This window comes from Diadema antillarum, unplaced genomic scaffold (genome assembly GCF_040938485.1).
Source record: "Diadema antillarum isolate AM-2024a unplaced genomic scaffold, OU_Dant_1.0 scf00000116, whole genome shotgun sequence".
Lineage (NCBI taxonomy): Eukaryota > Metazoa > Echinodermata > Echinoidea > Diadematoida > Diadematidae > Diadema > Diadema antillarum.
Genome location: NW_027271005.1, coordinates 1,499,192 through 1,521,402, shown reverse-complemented (window position 1 = coordinate 1,521,402; position 22,211 = coordinate 1,499,192). Strand labels below are relative to the sequence as shown.

Here is a 22,211-nt window from a genome sequence, read left to right as displayed (position 1 = left end):
TTTCTCATTATCTCAACAAAAACATGTTATAAACCTGAATCCTCACCTCGACCAATAGTGTACAGTCCCTTTAACGTGGAGTGGATTTTCACCTTAAAACTTATAACCAGGATAAGAAAAAAACACATAAAACTGATTGTTTGTTAGGAGATATTAGACATTTGGTCTGAATATCTACACACTAATGGGATCCAGTCAGAGCAGAGATGGTCAACTTTCACTGTAATGCAGAATTTGTCTTTGAGCAAGAGATATACAGTAACCTATGTTTGCACAAATGTATGCACAAAATAGTTTATTTTCACTTTGAATTGTATCCTAGGGGAAAGTTGAATATTTGAATTAATCATTTACTTGCTTTAATTGTCAGATTCAATTTATACTGTGCTCAATTTGTTTGTTCAATTGACTTTGTACTTCATTTATGTGTGAAAAAGAAATTCAGAAATAAAATCAAAATCAGAATCAGAATCAGAACAAAAATTGGGACGGGGATATTATGATGACGTATACTCATATTGAACATGATTACATTGATGGTTGCAATACATTCAAGATTTCGACATAATTAATCACGGAATGAGAGGACCGTTAAATCTGTGTATAGATTTGCTACTATCATGATCACAGGATGATAAATTCCTGTTGTGTGAGATTGATATAAGGAGACGTCTCGTCTCTATCTCTTCTTGCGACGGAATTTGAACTTTGATTTGGTTGCTATTCAAGGGGTGCGGTTACTAACCCTATCAAGTTTGCAATCCATCTATATACTTCAAAGTATAGATGGTAAATAAAGTCACAATGCGTCCATGAATGTGCCCATTCCATAAGCATGTGACTGCATCTTGATATATCAATATCGTTCTCATATATTTAAAGAGAAAGATGCTAAGAGGGCTGAGGACTGCCAGACTGCACTCTCATCTAATTGACAATTTTGATTCTGATTGTTATCACATTGAAATTATCGGTATTATGTTTCGATGTGTTTGTTTGTTTGTTTGTTTGTTTGTATTTCTTTCGCTTATCGATTGCTATTAGTATCGTTTACATCCATTGTTTGAATAAAAAGTGCATTGTCCGAAACAGCTATTTTCCCTCCCCCTCATGTGATAAGCCTACACATACATTTCAGTTTGGGCTGTTGCAGAGGTGTAATGATTCACATGCTACACCCCACAATGTACCTTGATGCCAGTATAGAGGTGGCTTCTGCGACAGTTACTCTGGTTTTATTTTCTTTAGGACTAAGAGTTAGGATTTAGGTGTGAGAATTAGGATTATGGTCACTAGAGTTTTGTTTGTAGGTAGAATATCTGTTTGGCCTAGGGTGCGGATGGGAGCAATGTTGTCGCAGGAGCAAATGTCTTGGAACCAATGTCAGGTGTATTCTTCCATTTCCATCCAGGCAACCACTGATGGGGGGGGGGGGGGGGGGGTCTGTTTACACTGTCAAAGATCTTTACACTGTATATACCAGGGAGGTGAGACTCACCTCACTGGTATAAACTTATCTGTACGCTCATCTCCTGCGAAATGCGAGGCAGTAGGAATCTGAATTGACATTGTACCGAGTATCAATGCCTCTGTCCACACTGGCGCATGTTCAAATCGCCAGGGAATACAGTTGCAGCTGACATCTGAATACATCGCATATAGATCTAATATCATTTTGTACTCCGGTGAGGAGCAGACAACCCCGGAATCCGCAGGAGGCATCTGATTGAACACAAAATATGGAAGATAGAATTCGTAGGAAGTATTTGTTCGGTTTCATCCTTGGTGTTGCTCAGGTGAGTGTCAAGTCTCCCTGCTATGATGTGCCTACGTCCCAACAATGGTTCCAAGGCGTGTTTGATGTTGATAAAGTCGCTTAGTCTTTGATTCTAATATTGATAAAACATAATATCATTAAAGGGATTTTCTTCCCGTCGTTACGGGTTAATCAAAGTATCTATAACTTCCTCGAAATTTATTTTCTAAATATTTCCTGAGTGTTTGTTAAGATTTCTACTGAGTTTGAGTACTTGGCTTCCACTATTCACCAGAAATGCTATGTTATCGTTACTTTAAAAGATCTGAGTATTGATTTTGGAGAGTATGAGAATGTGAATAAAGAAATGAGCTCAGTCTCCAAGTGCAGTTTATACGCCATTGAAATTGATAGGCCTACCGTATATCAATAGCACTTTATTCCATTTTTCACAGGGGCGATTCTTCGGTCGAATGTTTTGGATGGCAAAATTCAGCTGATAACATTTATGCCGTCTTCAAAATAACTCTCGCCCAGGAGTTTGGACAGAAGAGGTCGTGAATATACAGAAGCATGCGTGATTTTAAGCATTCGCTTGATCCTTTTACATGAGTTGTGTATAGAAATCGCTTTGTCATTACAGACTGACAATCACACACAACATACATACACATACGCACACACACTCATACACACACATACTGAGGAAACATTCAAGTTCATTTAAATAAAAAAAGAGCAAAAGTATTCCTGCTCAATTAAGTACTTGATTTACGTTGATTCAGCGACTTTTCATGAAAAGATGCGCTTTAGAATTTCATTTCGTAAATCAAGATGATTTACAAATATTAGGCATAAAATGAAATTTTTACATATAGGCCTACATAAAATGATCGATGTCACGAAATCGGTACAACAATTTGATGAACATAATGACATGTAATAAAGACACATGTAAATCATTAACAGAGATACAAATAAATATATGACCCAGACGTAAAAATACAAGTTCATAACACCATAAATGTTGCATAAGATAGAAGTATACAGTACATGGACAAGCGGATACTTTTGTTTGTACGTGAAAGTTGTCTAGATTTCATGATTGAATAGCGGAAGCTGGATATCAATCAGACTCTAACATCGGGGCACTCTAATGGTTGCAGGTAAAGGAAGTGAGGTGTATACTTTTGCACTTTTGCCTCACCAATGAAAGGCCCCCAAACATGCAATGTATAGTATTAGGCCATGTTTATCTGCCTTACATTTGGTAGAAGGAGAGCGGAGGAGAGAGGCAGCTTCTCAGCTTTCGTCATCTTTGAAGCATTATCATTTTCTAAAGATGATCTTACGCAGAGTGTAATGGAAACAAAGTGCTTTCCCCTCATAATATCAAAATGTATTTTTTATTGATTAAAAGTAATACTAAATTATACTAGCATTTAATGTCACGTATGTATTAATGATTACTAGTAGACCTATTGTATGTGAAAGTACGTTGTGTTTCTTCGTCGAAGGATTTGACATGAATATGCTTTCCCTGTTAATGACGCGTCCGCTGTTATGGGCGAAAAACAAAAACACCTTCCCAAAACAATAATATTTTCATTGGAAGCGAGACTTATACAGGCATATGTTTACTCAATAATAATGCAGCATAATCATGACCACAATGAAGCGGACTCGTGAGCTCATTAAAGAGAAACGTTTTGCTTGTCTATACTTACACAGTATTAATGGGATTCTAATCTATGACCTTTTGTCCCTGTTGAAAGTGTAATTACGAAGTTTACATTGTGTGACGTGAAGGGATGCAAGTGCATTGTAGACTTGCTTTAATATATAAATAGAGAAAAGGGCAACTTATGTCCTATTATTTGAAACTATAACCTTTTTATTACAGATGTGGCAGTTAGCTTTGTTAATCATTCACGTTTCTCTATATTTGTTTTGAGCGCTGTCTTGTCTTGATAAAGAGTTTATTACCGTCTTGTTTGTCCACCCTTGTGAAACCCACTGACCATGCATTTTCTTTTATCAACTCTCTAATCACTAGGTATTCAAAACCTTAAAGGTCTGTGAAAAACCTCTACACAATGAAATCATGACTTACCCCTTATTTTTAGAAAACAAAAACCACGAAAATGTTTTCAGAAGAGATGTTCAGAAGAGCCTCGAATACCAGACGCACCCTCGTAATGATAACCGCGATGATTCCAACAGTTAGCGAGTGTCTTTTTTGTAACGTTAGAATAACTTTGATTACTTTCTTACTTGTTTGCTTGCTTGCTTGCTTTATCTCTGTGTCTTTATTTCTCAAAAATATTAGTACAAAATGTAGCAAAGAAATAGTCCAAAATCATGTGAGTATAAACATTATTCATGAAAAGTTCATTGCTGCTTAAATGTGTAAATGTAAACACATCTCCTGCAATCAGACCATCTTGCTTGATATGACGAATTCTTATCACATTGCCTTTAGGGACATGTCAATCATTCCCGAATTCTTAGAGCCAGTGAATCTTTTTCAATCTACTTCCTTGTTTCCTATGTATTCTGTTTGTTTGTTTGTCTGTCTCTGAATAGATTTTACATGGATTACACTCTGTTTCCGCCGCTGCTTGCACAGGGCTCAGTGCTGAAGTTGTCTGTACTGTAAGTCACACTCATAACAGTTTGTTTGTTTGTTTTCCCCTTTTAGTTCCAATGAATACAAGAACAATGAAAAATAGCATTTCTAAACGGATGAAAGATTACCCATAAACCAAAACGTTAACACGTGATCTTGTTCACTGCGCAAATCGAATGATACAAACGACATAGTGTACAAAATGGAAATTATTCTTCACCATTCTGTACATTGGAATAAAAACGAGTGAAGCTAATGACATTGCCTGTGAGTGATTTTCATATGCGATGTTGTGGAAGTGTCTGTCTGAGTAATTGATTATAACTAAACACATATCCCTGTTGCTGTGCAGAAGTCGCAACGGGTGCGTCGAAGTGCTAATGTTTACAGAAATTAAAATAACAGTTGCCAAATTTGTTTGCACTGAGATGTAAGATTGCTTTCGTTTTAAAATCTTGTACACAGAATTAACACTTTTATTCTAACAATCACATTTGATTTGTGTAGAAAATGACAACTTGTCGTATACACTAGTACACTCGTACACTAGTTGAGGGGAAAGAATGACTAAGGAATATAACTTTGATATGAATATACAATTTCTGATATGCATAACATTAGAGAAAATTACCATTACTGTCAGAGTTGCAGCTGTCTTTGTCATTATTCATGTTGCTTTCACCATCATCATAGGACCTATAACTACCATTAATTCTTATCACTACTTTTATGATGATTTTAAACACATATACTACTACACGAGCACAGTGTGACGACTTCGGGCACTGCCTACAAGGCACAGTGGAGGTAGACCCATGGCTGCAGGAAACTTTGAAGACTCAGATGGACGTTCAGGTAACCATGGAAACAAACTCTGTATTGGAAATAATCTCTGTGGAAATCTTCCAACTCATTTTTTTTTTTTTTAGTTTAGCTCCCTCTTCCCTCTCCTCCTCCCCTCTCTCTCTCTCTCTCTCTCTCTCTCTCTCCCTCTCTTTCTCTGTCGCTACCTATCAATCTCTTCTTGGACAAAATTATTTGACTTCGTCCTCTGCTTGTTCGAACAGTTTGTAAAATTCCTCCCGAGCATAACTACATTGGGTTACTGTATTTAACTTTAATATGTTATTGTACATGCAAACGACCAACTGACTGAACTCAACTTTGTACTCCTTATTATCGCACATAGGGGTGGAGAAAACTTGGACAAAGCTGAAGATAGAGAAACACCTTTATTGACAAACTTCGACCAAAGGTCATGAAGGTTAAGAATCCACAACGTTAACGGGGTGATTGTATTAGAGGCATTGTAATGTACGTATACTGTGTTGCAAAGATGCAATTCTGACTTTGTTTACAAAATAGCGTAACCATTCTCTGTTATCTTTACAATTGTATTCTAAAGTCTTAATGGCCCCTAACAAAAGAAAGATAACGGAACATAACAAAGCACAACAATGTATTCCCTTTATGCCCTGTTGAAGAAGTTCCAATAAGGAACGTGTGACACTTGTTTTTTTTACTTTGTTGTTGTTGTTTTTGCCGACAAAAAAAAATCTTATAAATGTCTTCCTCTGTCAGACATGAATTTTAGCTACTGTACTTGGCAGTTATCTTTGACAGACAGACCACTGTACCAGTTATAGGCATATTGAAATCGGACTATGATTGTGTGTGTGTATAACTTTTTGCCAGATAAAACTGTACTTAGAGACTACTTTACGGAGTGATAAAGAGCATATGCTATTCTTAGAGGAATTCAAATTTTATTTGATAAAAATTAGTTTTGAACCCTGAGATACCCAACACACGGTAAAACAAAGTGATCCCAATAAAAGGTGAGTCCCACCTTTTATTAGAATCGCTTTGTTTGGGATATCTGAGCCATTTCAAAACTAATTTTCACCACACAAACTTTGATTTCTTTTTAGAATGATATGTTCTTTTATATTTTTTACATGTTTCTCACACCTGAAAAAATCACAATAAAAAAAAATAAATGTTGTAAACCTGACGCCCCATCTCAACCGAAACTGCACCATCCCTTAATGTTTTTCTTGAAGATTTCATCTGGTTGTTTAGGAATTTGATTAAATGTCTATCATTTCACTTATTCTCTGGAACAAAAAACTGATATGATTATTAAAACTGTATTACGACAGAGAAGGCTTTACTCTCATTTCTGTTTACAGCTTGACACTCCGTTCCATCTTGTTCAACTGCTTGATGTAAGTTTCTGTTTATTCTTTTTTATGAGACTTGATGTGTTCATTTTACTTGGTAGCGTTTATATATTGTCGAATTTGACGGAGGATGAAATTCTGCTATGCAGTGACGTATAGTTGAAGGAATCAGATTCATACATGAATATGAATCAATCATTATGATCCTGTTAAGCATTACTTGGATATTATATATATATATATATATATATATATATATATATATATATATATATATATATATATATATATATATAATATATATATAATATATATTTATAATATATATATATATATAATATATATATATATATATATATATATATATAGTGTACATAGAAATATCAATGTGAACAACGCCATTGTTTCATCATTGCGGGGTTTTTTTTCACTTACTGTGTATGCTATACCATAATGTGATAATATTGTATCAATTTCTCCAAATTATTTGAGAAAAAGGTATATATTTCTGAAGTGCATGTCTCGTGATAAACGGACCACCTCCCTGCTCGTATAAATGAGAAAATCTTCTCAACTATATGAAAGTGGCTTTAGTGTGTAATTAAAGAAAATAAGAGTTATATTAGTTTCTTGAAGGGGAAAGGCAGAGTGCACGAATATTTGTTTTTCATTACATATTTTTTTTTAATCATAGAAAAGAGAATATTTTGCATTTTGTTTGTTTGTTTGTTTGTTTGTTTTAGCACGATTATGCTTCTCAATTTTTGCTGCAGGCTCACAACGCTTACAACACGAGAGTGTACGGAGTACTTTACGGAGGTAAAAATCAACAATACTGTTTTGATTGTGTAATGAATTGCGTTTATTTTACCGAAATATTATGTTTCCGGATTTTCTGCAGGCAGATCTATAAACGCAGCTGATTATTGTCATAATGACCCATGCGAGAAGGGAGGAATGAATGTTTCTGAAAGTCAAGAGCTTAATGGGATTTAATTTCAAATTAATTTCATTCACACACTTGAATGAGAATGACATTCCTTTTGAAAGGAAAAATCGTTTAAAAGTAAAGCTGCAATCCCTTCATTTTGTTAAAGTGCTTGGAGAAACTTGAACTGTTAAAACCCGATTCTCAGATTGTGCATAAAGTTGAATACCGCTGTTATTCATTGCTCCAGAAGGCTGTGACAATCAAATGATATAACTGAGATTCAACTAAAAGGCCTATCTTGCTCCTTTTATAGAAGATCACGATTCAGTCTATACTGTGTCTGTATAAATAGTAGCTAAATTTTTACATAAAGGCAACTGTCAGTCTTCAAACTGCCGAAATAGAAATTAAGAGCAAGTTTTGATATACTATTTTACTGATTAAAACTGAACAATTCTATAGAAAAAAATGACAAAATTCTTTATTTCATACTCAAGAAGAAATTTTGTAGATATTAGGGTAGTTACTAGGTGTTAACAACAAAACGACGCGACGGTTGCGTGCAAGATGTCGGTTCCTCATAGAAGAGTTCAATGCTTAATAATCCCTGCTGGTTTGTATTATCTTGTATAAATACTCTCACTTTTCTCATTCACTTAGATGATTTGAGTAGATAGACGCCCTAAGTAAGCAAGGAAACAGAGAGAAATCCTATAGGACCTTTTAGTTCTCTCTCTCAATACATTCACGATTGAAAATTTACATTAACTTATCCGTCATCTTGTATGGAAATGCTGCACCTTCAGGCGCAACTTGACGGGTATCTTTAGGACCTGCGAGTGGGTCGGTTGCTATAGTGATGACATAAGTGGGAATAACGATATGCATTTGCCACTATCAGCACGATATGTGACTATACTATCAATGACAAAAATTGCAGGATATGATTTCAAACGAGAGTTCATAAAAACTAATATTATTTAAGTCTGTATACAGAGTTAAAATTTGGAGCTATAGCCTAACAATGCCTTGACCACCAACAAAATCAAATAAGGGCAACACCATCGGCATGACACTATGGGTGGGCCCACATGGACTTTAAATCCCAATAAGTGTATTTTAGATTAACAGATAAAGCTGCCTGAACTTGAACCCTCGAGTTCACAGTGAATATCTAATGACCCATGGGTTTAGCTATGATATTAGATTTGAGCTCTCAAAGCAAAATTTAGAATCAACCATTTTGTGAAAACGAAGATTGAGTATACGCCTAATTGTCAGGCTTAGTTTGATAGTGAAACTGCTGCAGCGAACCCTACATAATCTCTCTCAATTAATGTAAATGATCACATGTATTGAGTATATGCACCAACTTTTCTCGTTGACAACCATTTTGCGGAGGAATTTTGAAACCGGCAGCTCCACCTGCGCTGGTAAAAAAAAGAAAGAAAAGAAGAAAGAAAAAGGTTATGGCATTGTGTTCCGTTCTGAAAACAAAGACATCTCCAGTTAATGCGAGATAGTTTGAAACAGTCCTAACATCTTATTTATTACTTTTTTATTTATTTATTCATTTATTTTTTATTTATTTATTTATTTATTCATTTATTTATTTATCTATTTATTTACTTATTCATTGATTTATCTATCTATATATTTAGAAATTTATTTATTTATTCATCCAATTTATTTCGTCTGTCCGTCTGTATTTACAACCTCGTCACATTTAGTATATTGTTTCCCTCTTCATTTTCCTCCCCTCATTCTACAAGTTCTTATTCATCTTATTCAAATTGATGCAGGCCCGTAACTAAGGGGGGGGGGGGGCGGAGGGCTGGAGTTGGTTCAGGGTGTTTGAAAAAATAAGAGAAATAAAAAGACAAAAATGAGTTGCGGACCCCACCCCCCCCCCCCCCCCCCCCCCCCGTTTGAAAAAAAAAAAATGAAAGGGGGCTTGTAGTGGTACCAGAAAATGAAACCCGGAAGTGGCAAAAGAAACAAACAGGGAGGAACATGATTTTTTTTTTTATCAGCTTGTCAGCTGATTTAATCCGGAAGTAGTCCATTTTGTCTCATTCTAACCCCCCCCCCCCATAACCCTCATACAGTTACGGACCTGTTGATGTGCCATATTAACATGTTAAATTGTGTTTGATAAAGACAATGTCTCTGTGTTGGAACAGTGAATGTCACTAAATACGTTAAAAAAGCTCCATTACAAATAATATACCACAGATCCTCTTCTCCTAGTTCACGCCTTTCTATGTATTACCGTAAAACCATTTCTAGCAAACGACACGTGTCAATGGCCTCCACCATACGGCACCGCCCCCTGCGTAACGATAGCCAATCAGGAGTTCAGCCTGACTGATCTTCTGAATATGGGCATCAGAGGGATAGAACTAGACAACTGGTTTTGTGAAGGCGAGGTATGGCGAGTAAAACCTTTACATCTACAAATTGATAATAAAGTTTTCCATGTCACAAGTGTTTTCTTTCTCAAAACTCATCTACAAATTTTATATAGCAGCATGCATATCATGACAATTCAAAGCCATATTTCAAATTTGAACAGATAACATTGGCATGTCGTTGCATTGATAAACTTTTTGCGTTGGAATAAATATCTTAAGACCAGGGCAGTGAGGAAATTCCACTTTTTTCGCTTGGCTGTTATACCCTGGTTCGTGTGTAACATAATCTACAAGGACATACCTCAAAAGCAATGCACATGCGCAATCTATTATGTGAAGAAGCTTGAATATGAAATAGATACTCCTTTGATTATCTTGCAATGAGAGTGACACATTGTTATTGAATCAGTGAGTCATTGTTATTTTGCAATAATTTTGTATCATTTGGACATAGAAAAATGACATGACATGAAACAAAACAAAATAAAATACATCAACATTACGTCAATATGAATATATAAATATATATATATATATATTATATATATAATATGTATGTATATATTACATATATATACATATATATATATATATATATATATATATATACATATATATAATATGATTCTATCACATGGATGATTTTAATCCAAGTGTTGGTTCCTGTACATATACGATGAAAGACAAAAGAGACACTGAAATACACAATTTTTTGAATCCAACAACTTTTAATGGTTACACGCTGTGTAAATTTGGTACAACCATTAGAATAGTTGTTGGACGCGAATAATGCATAACAATCTCTTTTATTTTATTTTATCTCACATAAATAGCTAATAAGGATGAAAAAAGGACGACATATTCCCATATAAAAAAAAATCAGGCACCAGACCAAAGATTATAATAGGTTCTTATAGCAAATTGCTAGCAAATTGCTAATTTAGTAACATAACCCTACGCTGCTATGTCTATTAATTTTCCCCTCCTTACCATTCCAAGATGCGTATTGCTCACCTCGGGACGAATATCGCAATGATGTGCAATGCTAATCACGTGAGATTCGAGGAACCTGTGGCTGAAATAGGGGCGTGGCTGGACCAGAACGAAGGCGAGATCATCCGCATCTATATGAATGTAAGTCATTCGATGAAGTGGCGGAGGTCATTTCCATGAAAAACGCTGAAACGTGTGTAAGCCTTGAAGATGGGTTCTGTATAGTTTTATAGGCCCTACGCACTTAAATCATTTTGCCTTTCGTACTTCATCCAGTTTTTAATGTCATGATGTCAAAAAATGCACGCATGGAACTAAGAAAACAAGAAGGTAAGGATATAAATGCATAGATATTAAAGAATGTTTAGTTAAATATACATTTTCAAATTATAGCAGTAAAGATGTGAGTAGACAAATTACTTTCAAGTGGTTTACTTCAGCACTGAGTATACATAAGGATTGCTACTGATTGACAAAAAATATATGTACGTCGATGTAGGGCAATAGACCAGTTCGTAATTCCACTTTGCGCATGAGCAGAAAAAGGTCATTTGTACCAACAGGCATTTTGGTTTATTAATTCGCTGAGATAAGCATCTGTGATGTGATGATTATTCATGAGATCCTTATCTAAATAGTGCTTGCCAGCACATCCACCTGACAGTAAACCTGGTATTTGGCAACATCAAAAGAAAAAGGTTGTTATTGCATTCAATACGAAACAATGAATTAGATGCCTGCTAAAATGTCAACTGACGGACTATTCTGGTCACCTGGTCTAAACTCGAGTTCATAATTTGTTTGAACACGAATTCCATAAATTGTTATGTCGGGCAAGCTTATGCATTATACCGCTTTGATAACGAGTGAAGTGCCTAACCAGCTGAGAAAAAAGAAAGGTCATTTGTACCAAGGTGTACATGAGCTAATTACGAACTGGCTTATTGTCAATCAGTTGCAATGAAAACATCTCGACGGAAGAATTTCATGAATTTGAATAACAAAGCAGTACCCGCTGCATGCTATAAGGATTAGAACCAACACTTGCTGCCGGGCGAAAGCTCGGTGGTCTAGTGGAGATGACGCCTGTCCGGTGATCAGGAGGTCGTAGGTTCGAATCCTGCTCGAGTATGTACGCCCATGATTTTTTTTTTTTTATCATGGCTGCTACTAAAACACTGATCAATTCAGTGCTTATGTACGTCGATGTAGGGTAAATTGTCAATCAGTTGCAATGAAAACATCTCGACGGAAGAATTTCATGAATTTGAATAAGGATTGCTATTTTCGGCAAACTTCTCTTCACGCAGCAAAATGTAAGGATGATTGTTACAAAAACAATGCAACATTTGAAGTTGAGAACATTTATACAAATCAAACTCATGTCGATCCTGGTCAATTGACATAATTTGTTTAAGGTTAACGTATCGTGGGACCGTTGATTTCATCTAGACCTATAGTGACGAGAGCATGCAGGTCGCCTTCCGTGTAATATTAGCGAGCTTTGTGACTGGACCTGCGACGCGACCGCTAAGATCGGGGGGGGGGGGGGGGGGGGGGGGAGAAAAAATTCAGCTGTTTCCATAGTACAGCCAGGGATGCAGCATCGTCTTAACGTTTACGTCGTAGATCCAACCGTGTCCAATGTTCGCTAACGACGTTCTCTGATTTACGCAGGAGAAGTTTGACCAGGGCAACGATAACGCAGTAAACGGACCTTTCGAGCGTCATCTTGGCGACCGTGTTTTGACACCTGCTGACCTGCAAGATAGCTACGGAGGGGAGTGGCCTACATTGAGGACGATGAAAAGGGTGTGGCAGTTAACCTCTGTTTGATTGTGTGTTTTGTCTGAATGTTTGTCTGTTTCTGTACTTCATTCCTATCATTCCTATACACCGCAATGCATTGGAAAATAGATTGATGCTTGAAACAGACCACACATACTTAGACAGTCATAATTTCCAGGCTACTGAGATTATTTTGTCTGTCAGAAGAAAACGAGGAGAAAGATGACACCAAACTTTACCGCTTTAATAGTCAATATTATTTTGTCATGCAAACTCCTCCACGAGTTTTCAACTTTGTCTTTTTGAAGTGGTGGTAGGAAATGCTGTGATTTGAGAAATAAAATCTAAAGTCTTGTCTGATGTAAAAATACTTTATGTTTTTCCAATCGATTGTAGCAAATTCGTTTATCGATATTCAAATACGGCAGTAACTAAATCTACGTGCAACTCCATGAGTATTATACTAAACATTCGCTACACGGGGGCGGCAATTCTCTGTTTTCGTCCGTCAAATTTGCCGTCTTGTAACCATCTTGAAGGTCATAGGCTCTCGATGATGTTACTAACCGAAATTATTCGGCATATTCCAGTCTTTGTTGATTTTTTTCACGCAAGCGAAACTATAAAGATTTACCTTTTTTTTTTTTTAACGGAAAGCCAGCAAACTCTTCCCCCGTGAAGGGTTATACATACGAATGTATTTACTATTAACCTTTCTCCACATGAGTCTAGAATCTATGAATATATAAAGTACTAAGAGAAAGAAAGAAAGAAAAGTCTCGGGCAATATTGACAACAATAGTGCCTTGTGAACACATTATGTATAACTATCAATTTTGTTATACGTTGCGTGTATGTATCTTTTTTCTTCACAACATAGGATGGTAAAACCGTGGTAATAGCACAGATAGCCACTGCTGGGTCTGATGAATTTTACCTCCACCAAGGCAAATACATCCATCCGGGATTTTGGTTGGACAAACAACGCAGATTCGTAAGTAGGCCCTATTACACTCCTCCCTGTATTCAACATACTTAAGTTCAGGTTCCCGGGTTCAGGTTATCCGAACTAACAATACAGTATTTTAGCAGCTTTCCCACCAACTCTCTTCGTATACAACCTGATGACTATTTAATGTCAATGGCGTTTTAAGCTGGCGATATTTAGAGGGTTTATTTTTTGTAAATAAGACAATTATACAAATCGATTAGTCATGTTGACATGATTCCCCCGGCATTCAGTTGAAATGTCGACTTATAATCTTTGTTTACGCCGAGAAAAAATATCTTTCTGCTCCAGATATGTAAACTATACCCCTGACTCTGTCGAGTGATGGCACTAGAGTATAGTATACGTCTACAGTGATGACTCATCAGATCTATTTAACTTATCTTTCATTCTATCTTGGTATGGTTACATCAGTTTACAAACTATCCATCGTGTGGTGGAAAAAATGACACAAACGCCCTTCGCTTCTACAGTGACAGCACGCACTACATGTAAGTATATATGCAGATTCAACAGTATAACATTTTATCATCTACCTTAGATATAGCATGTTACCCTGATCACTGTGATTCTCGTCACAAAACGGCGGTAATTCTCCTCAATTATATCTGCATAGAAATAATGACAGATCACGTGTCGAGTAAGACATTCGCTGTACATTTGAACATAAAGACGTTAGTGTATAAATAGGATATAATAAATGCTGAGCTGAAGAAGGAACAGGGGAGGGTTTTATGTATGTTGCACATTTAGACCCCTTTTCATTTTCAGTACGTTAATAAACCATCAAAAGTGGCTATGTGCCATAACAGTGGCGGATCCACAGGGGGCGCACCCGGCGCACGGCTCACCCTTTATTTTTCGTTAAAAACAAAATAAATGAAAAGAACAAAAATGAAATGAAACCCGGAAGTGGCACCAGAAATATTAGTTGCGCCCCCCCCCCCCCCCTTACAGAATTCCTGAATCCGCCCCTGCATAACTATTAATGCTTATTTATTTTTCTCCGCTCTACCAACTTAATTCTCGATTATAAAAAGCAATCAACTCTTCTAGTAAAATAATTATGAATGGGAGCAGATTTGTGGAAGATACATCGTAAATTACACATCGTAAATTACAAATTATTACTATGTAACCTTACACATTCCTGTAGGATATGTGCAATTGTTCTTTGAAAAAAAACGCACTAGCTGTAACCTACAGACATCATATTCTTGTGGTATGACGCCCGTTATTTGCAATAATATCAATATATGGCAGCTGCTACACCAGTGTCCGAACGGTTTGATATTTTCCACAAGATTAACTCTGCCTGTGACTTCGGTGTCTTTAATTTTCTACAGATTCGAAAACGAATTACTGGACGGCCCGTCTAGAACTGGGTACGTGGAAGACCTCACCGAGTTTGTCAAGTGCCGTATACAGTACCCTGGCGCGGACATGATCACGCCGCAGTTCCTCGAGACGGCAGTCTACACCTGGGCCCGGGGAGAACCGGCGAACCCAGTAACTGACGCAACCTCCTGTATCCTTCTAAGGTATAAGAAAGAACTTCTTCAAGCAAACATTGGTCAAGTGACATTCGATACAATGTATGTCTTTATTGACGATTCTCTCTTTTACATTTTAATGGTGAACACATTATTAGAAGCATGGATGAGCCAGTACGTCGGGGCTCTCGATTCTATATAGGCCAATTCGAGGTGCTTGTCCTGTTCGAGTTAGATTTGGATGTACAAAATACACTTGGATTTTATAATTATGGTCCAACAGTTATGTTCCGTTGATCAAAACCTGCTCCCGCTATTCTCCGAATGATTTAGATGACTTGTGTAAAAGAATCAAATATCCTTCAAAGATACATCATAAACGTCTTTGCCTATACCTTCCCAGGAAGACGAAGAGAAATGACCTTATTACAGAGAATTGGTTTTAACAAAATCCATGGACTCAATTAAGATTACAGACGTCATTACAAATATTGTCTGAATTGCATAATGTCTTACAGCGGCACTGATGGTCGATGGTACAGACCGAATGACTGCAACAAGGAAGTCAACTTTGCTTGCCGCCATGAGGTCGATGTTGATGACTGGGTGGTGAGCGACACGGCCGGGAACTACGACACGAACACCGATGCATGTCCCGCTGGATATAGATTCGCGCTGCCGCAAAATGGCTACGAGAATCAGAAGGTAAAATAGGGCAGTGCCAGAGATACTGTGATAATTATGTGAATGTTTATACCCAGCCATGCATAATCATATGACCAGCTGATGACTACAATAAGGACAATCAACTTTAAGTAGTAGCTAAAGCTATGATGCAGGACCCCTTAGCAGAAAAGTTCCGAGTGAGCTGAAAGGGCTACCATGCTAAAAGAAAATGGTATATATAGATAAATAGAGATAGATAGATAGATAGATAGATAGACAGACAGATAAATAGATAAATGAATGAATAAATAATAAGATACATACATACGTCGATATTTTAAACAAAAATTATAGAGAGACAGACACACATCATTCGTAGGTATACAGATGATTATTGGCCAGATATGAGAACTGATATATACCATATGCAACACATAATACTGGGTGCAGTTTACCTGCGCAGCAAGTTAAGCTGCATTAATAACCAGTTTGCATTTTATTACTTCGTATTCATGGGAATATATTGGCACGTGATTGGGATATAATCATAACATACCAAGTAGTGGTACATGATTGTATCCCCAAACACTAGTGCCACAGTGTAATATAGTTTGAGTGATTTATATCTCAATGCGTCAAATTGCGTCAACCATAATACATTGATATATATTCAAGAGATCATAGATCATGGATGAGGGCTTCAACTTTAAGGAATAAGTTATCATCATCATCCTATCACACAGCTACTGGATGAGCTCGACGGACGCTCGACCTGGCTCAACGTTGCCCCTTGCTACCAAACTACGTGCCCCCTACTAATCTTCCACCAGTGGATCCCACTACTGCCCACGCCACGCCTCTCGTCCGGTCCTCCTCGCTGCTCTTCTGGTCTCTCATCGTCCTCGTCGCTGCGATGCTTTTCATAAATCACTTATGCAGATCCGCAATTTTCTTTCCAATGGGAGAGAACAAAATGAAGTCATTGACTTTTTTTAGTTTTAACGTCAACATAGACGATACTGGCCAATGGTATCACCAAGGGATAATTCTCCAAATTTTCGAAGAATTCTTTCCACTTAATTGTTTCTACATCAGTCATAATACAGCAACAATTAGGCCACCGACCAATGAGTAGTTATATTAAAGGCAACGTGCATGGCAATCGTTTATTGATCCTGATATTCCAGCGTTATGGTGAAGTTTGAAAATCATTCTAAAGAAGTCAATAATCAGTGGACAGTCCTCTAGGGGTCTTCTATCAGTGAGACGACCGCTTATACTACGCCTAAAGGCTAAAAGCAGTTGAACACTGCTAACTGGTTTGTCAGTGTTGGTGGCGTTGCTGTTTGGTCTCTCAAACGGTTCAGCGAATTGACACTGTTAATTATAGCCGCATAAGTTATGTGTGGCATGCAGCAGCTGCTCTTAGTATAACCATTTTATATACACAACTCCAGGATAAATCGTATGTTAAATAATAAATGAATATGATAGCAAAATACTAGACAGAGAAATAATAAACTATCGTGGAATGCTGTATCAGACAAACTCGACATTTTCAGGAAATACATTCGTTTTCCTGTTTCACTCACAGTCAAGATTGTCTTAAACGTAAACTTAAGTAAATGACCTCCGTGTTTTGGCGGAAAACCCCCCCAAAAACTTGTGTAATTGCATTACGCACTAGTGATAAAGTGTACTTGATATCGACTGGAAAAAGAAAATGTTATGATTTACTTCACCATGCAAACCATCAAGCAATACAAATCTTGTGATGTGCGTAATTTGTACTAACAAGTGTACCTTACAGTGTTATGTACTTATTTGTTGTGAGAATATCACAGCCCTCCCCCCCCCCCCCCCACCGCCGCCCCCACTCAGATATTGACGGTATTAGGTAGGCCTAGATGACAATTCCCCATCAGCAATTTCAAACTCTTTGTTTGGTTGCAATATTGACTGGCCTTAAGAGCAAGTACGTCATTATACTTCTAACCCTTGTTGAGAACTGTGAACATATTACAAGGAATAGAAGATTAACGGAACACAAACTTAAAGGGAACCTCCGGATTATCTTTAGACTTTTACATTTGAACAACTATTAGTTAAACTGAGTACGGAGTTTCAGAATTTAATATAATTTATAGTGATTGGGATGAGGAATGAGAATGTTTTCAAAATTTATGCAAATTGCAATGAACAAGGATGATGACATGACATCCTCGCCATAAGAATGCATTAATAGGCCAGCGGATTGAGGCTGAATTTGGGGGTCAGCTGGCAACTATCGTATAACAAACAAATTTTGTAATTTTTTGAAAGTATATATCTTAACAAACTTACCAGTAAAATTTACCCAGAAGTTCTGCTTCAGAACATGCCCAAATGACGTCATCAACATAGCCACCCCCAAACCAGAAAAATGAAAGGGAATTTTAGGATATCTCAAGTGTTCATCATACAACTGATATTAATCATAAGATAAGTTGCTAGTGTATGTATTTCTTATTTCCTGCCCTTCTTCAAGCAAAATTGGGCCCATTTGTGACCTCTTTTTCAAAGAATCTGAGCCCAAATTAGGTCATTTCTATGGCAACTTTATGCTAAAAACAATGTTTTTCTCCAAAAAAAAAAATGCAACACCTTCTCAACGATAAACACCATTTTAAATTTATATAAGAATGTAAATTCAATTGACTGGAGATGAGACCTAACCTGTTAGAGACCATAGCTACCATGGTTACCCTCAAACTTGCCTGTAGCCATTATAACACAGCTGTCCAGAAATCACAATTTTCATTATTAGTGGTGTTTTATGTATATTCCATCTCAGTAGCTGGATTTTTTGTTTGTTTTTGTTTTGCATTTGGCACAATCATAAGACAAGCTGACTTTTCGTTCAAGTCAATTAGGCATAGAACTTTGATTAAGTCAATTTCTCATAAAATGAGGCCCTCCTCCACCTCCGCCCCCACTCCCAATGAAAATGGTTAGTTCATGGCTTTTCCTTTCTTGCAGTCCTGTAGGGTGCTTCACCAAACTTTTCATTGGTTTCAGTTTCACTTCACTGGTTTCAGTCTCGCTATCTCACTTTTCTGATTGGTATGTTTCAGTCACGAGGACTTGCTAAGTGAAACTGAAAACACTAAGTGGCACTGATCTCACTGAAATCAATGTTGGTGAAACTGGTCTTGCATGGACTTCTGTACGATACCAAAGCAAGCTCATTATACTCCATGGACTACTACAACAGATACTGTATAATACTTCTGAAAGAAATGAAGCACTGTTAACAGAAACTGGATACACATTTTGTCATAGATCACATTAGTCCAGTCAAAATAGGGTCCTTCTGGTCCTCTAGCAAAGAAACTTTTATTTAATGCAATTCAATGGAGTCAACAGACGATTATATTGCTCTGCAATTTGACTTACTCTGACATAGTTAAAGTGGTTATCATTCGAAGGGAGCCTACTATATGGGAAGTGCCCACATTAATTGCCTCTATACATGACCCTTTGTAACGCAAATACCAACGCAATTACAGTCGTTCCAAAAGTGCATGTCTCAAATAAGGTAGTTCCTTGAGTTTTATGACTATCACTTGAGTTTTAAGATTATGTATAATTATCGTATGGTGCTATAATCATTGTACATTCTTTTCATTCGACAGTTTTACGCACCTCATTTTCTGTTACAAAGAAAGTGATGTCTATCTGTTCTTGTCGAAAAATGAAATAAAACTTGAATTGAATTGGATTGAATTGGATTCCTGCCATATCAAGACACTTTTTTTTTCTATAAAAATTGCCGGGGTAGAGATAAAATAACAACATTGATCTACAATATCTATGCAGTCCAAAGGGTTCCCTTGCAGAGACCACCTTGTGGAAGGTGCTCAAATTAACCCCATGCATCCTAAAGGCAATGAAAAACATGCAGTATACAATCGCGAAAAATGTTCCATGGTTACATGCCTCTTCCACCTGTGTAGCACATACGCTTTTATTTTCGTAAAATGCAAAAGGTGATGTAGGAGACGTTGCTTTACAATATATATTTTGTCAAGCCCTTGGAAAGTGCCCAGATCACCCCTACCCTGGCCGTCGTGGTCCCAAAACAGATTAACAGAACATGCATTATATGCCAAAGCGAACTCACTTGTACATGCATGTAAAGTCGTTTTGCCGAGTGGTAAATAAAGACACTTTACTTTTCATGATTTTTAAATGGTAGAGACACTGCTTTACAATCATCATAAATAGTCAAAGGGGTGCACATTCAAATGCAACCGAGTGGGATGTGTTCAAAATCATCCAACCCCCAGGGCAATATAGGAAACATGCACTAGCATATAGCACAAATATGTTTCAATTTTCCATGCCTTCACATTGTCGTTACGGTTGTACAGCAACTGCCCTTTTGTTTGTAAGAAATGCAATATAATTACAAAAAGAAAAAATGCTCTACATTAGCTATATTGTCAAAAGGGTGAACATTCAAAAGCAATCCCTTGGGAAGAGTCCAAAACTACACCGCCGCTCAAGCCCCGCAATTACAACATACGGATACTATGAACGCAAATACCGACGTTCTTTCGAGCACGGTTTTAGAAGTAGTTCCAGCAATACAGCTACACACTTTTATATCAATGAATGTCGTGGAAATGATAGGAGAAGCATTGCTTCAAAATATTTATTTAGTGGGAGGATGCACATTAAATGCCAATCCTGTGGGATGTGCCCCAAAGTACACCACCCTCATGGCAAGATAGAAAACATTGAATATCATTAACGCGAATATACTATGTTCCAAACGGACATGTTTTCAAACTTCGATCGTGCCGTACATGAAGGACACTTTTGTTTTCAAAAATACATTGTAGTTAATAGAAGAGACACTGCTCTACAATATCCATATCGTCAAGAGGGTGAACATTAAAAGACAACCCCATGGGAATTGTCCAAAGTACACCTACGCTCAAGCCCCTTAAGACAAAATACAGATATTAGCAACGCAAACACCGTTGTTCTAGCGTGGATGGTTTTAAAAGTAGTTCCGGCAATATAATAAATACACTTTTTAACAATGAAAAGTCATGGAAATTATAGAAGAAGTTTAACTTTACAAGATCTATGCAGTGAAGAGGGTGCACATTAAATGGCAACTCTGTGGGATATGCCAAAAAAATATATTCCACTCTTACGGCAATATCATAAAACGTATAAAATCATATAATGCGAATATATGTTTCAAACGTATATGTCTTCAAAATGCCATCGTGCCGTATAAAGCAAAAGCACTTTTGTTTCTAAGAAATACAATTCATTACCAGAGGAGACATTGCTCTACAATACCTATATTGTCAAAAGGGTGAACATTCAAAATTCATCCCTTGGGAAGTGTCCAAATTCACACCTAAGCTCACGCCCTCTTGTTACAAAACACAGATGTTAGCAACGAAAATACCGTTGTTCTATAGCGTGAATGGTTGTAAAAGCAGTCCCGGTAATACAGCAAATACAATTTTCATCGATGACAAGTAATGGAAATGATAGAAGAGACTTAATTTTACAAGATCTATACAGTGAAGAGGGTGCGCATTAAACGGCAACCCTGTGGGATGTGCCAAAAATACTCCACCATCACGGCAATGTAGAAGACATATAATATCATATAATGCGAATATATATATGTATGTTCCAAACGTACATGTTTTCGAAATTTCATCGCGCCGTATAGCAAAGGCACTTTTGTATCCAAAAATGCAACCAATTACTAGAGGAAGCATTGCTCTACAATAACCACATTGTCAAAAAGGTGAACATTCAAAGGTAATCTTTGGGGAGAGGTCTAAATTTACACCTACGCTCACTGCCTTTATAACAAAATACGGATATTAGCAACGCAAATACAGTTGTTCTAGCGTGAATGGTTTTAAAAGTAGGTCTGGCAGTGCAGCAAATACACTCTTACATCAATGAAAAGTCATGGAAATGATAGAAGAAGATTTACCTTACAAGATCTACATAATAAAGAGGGTGCTTATTGAAGGGCGATTCTGTGCCGTGTGCCCCCAAATGCCCTTTATCCTCTTGGCAATATAGAAAACATATATTATCATATAACGCGAATATATTATGTTCCAAACGTACACGCTGTCGTGCCTTATTGCAAGGGCACGTTTGTTTTCAAGAAGTGCAATGTAATCAATACAGGAGACATTGCTTTCCAACACTTATATAGTAAAAAGGGGTGTACATTTAAAGCGACCCCTTGGGAGGCGCCCAAAGTTACCCCCTCAACCCCGCGTGCCCATCTGCAAAACGTGCATTATGCCAACGTGAG

The 22,211-nt window shown here is 37.1% G+C and overlaps 1 protein-coding gene across 1 annotated transcript; it reads left to right on the top strand.

The window, feature by feature from the left end:
* The first annotated feature begins 1,739 nt into the window (after positions 1-1,739).
* LOC139719905 (uncharacterized) lies at positions 1,740-16,788 on the top strand. The gene is made up of 13 exons (XM_071631290.1): positions 1,740-1,796; positions 4,343-4,411; positions 5,154-5,240; positions 6,578-6,613; positions 7,342-7,387; positions 9,789-9,928; positions 10,913-11,047; positions 12,584-12,718; positions 13,575-13,688; positions 14,118-14,194; positions 15,050-15,244; positions 15,715-15,901; positions 16,606-16,788. Exons 1-13 carry the CDS (start codon positions 1,740-1,742, stop codon positions 16,786-16,788), a joined length of 1,461 nt encoding a protein of 486 aa, XP_071487391.1.
* Positions 16,789-22,211: the final 5,423 nt, after the last annotated feature.

Bases quoted from the DNA above. Each gene is read 5' to 3' on its own strand.
- LOC139719905 (XM_071631290.1), top strand. From the start codon at position 1,740: ATGGAAGATAGAATTCGTAGGAAGTATTTGTTCGGTTTCATCCTTGGT. The intron at 11,048-12,583 runs GTAAGTCATTCG...TGATTTACGCAG, and splicing joins TCATCCGCATCTATATGAAT to GAGAAGTTTGACCAGGGCAA. The intron at 13,689-14,117 runs GTAAGTAGGCCC...TGGTTACATCAG, and splicing joins TGGACAAACAACGCAGATTC to TTTACAAACTATCCATCGTG.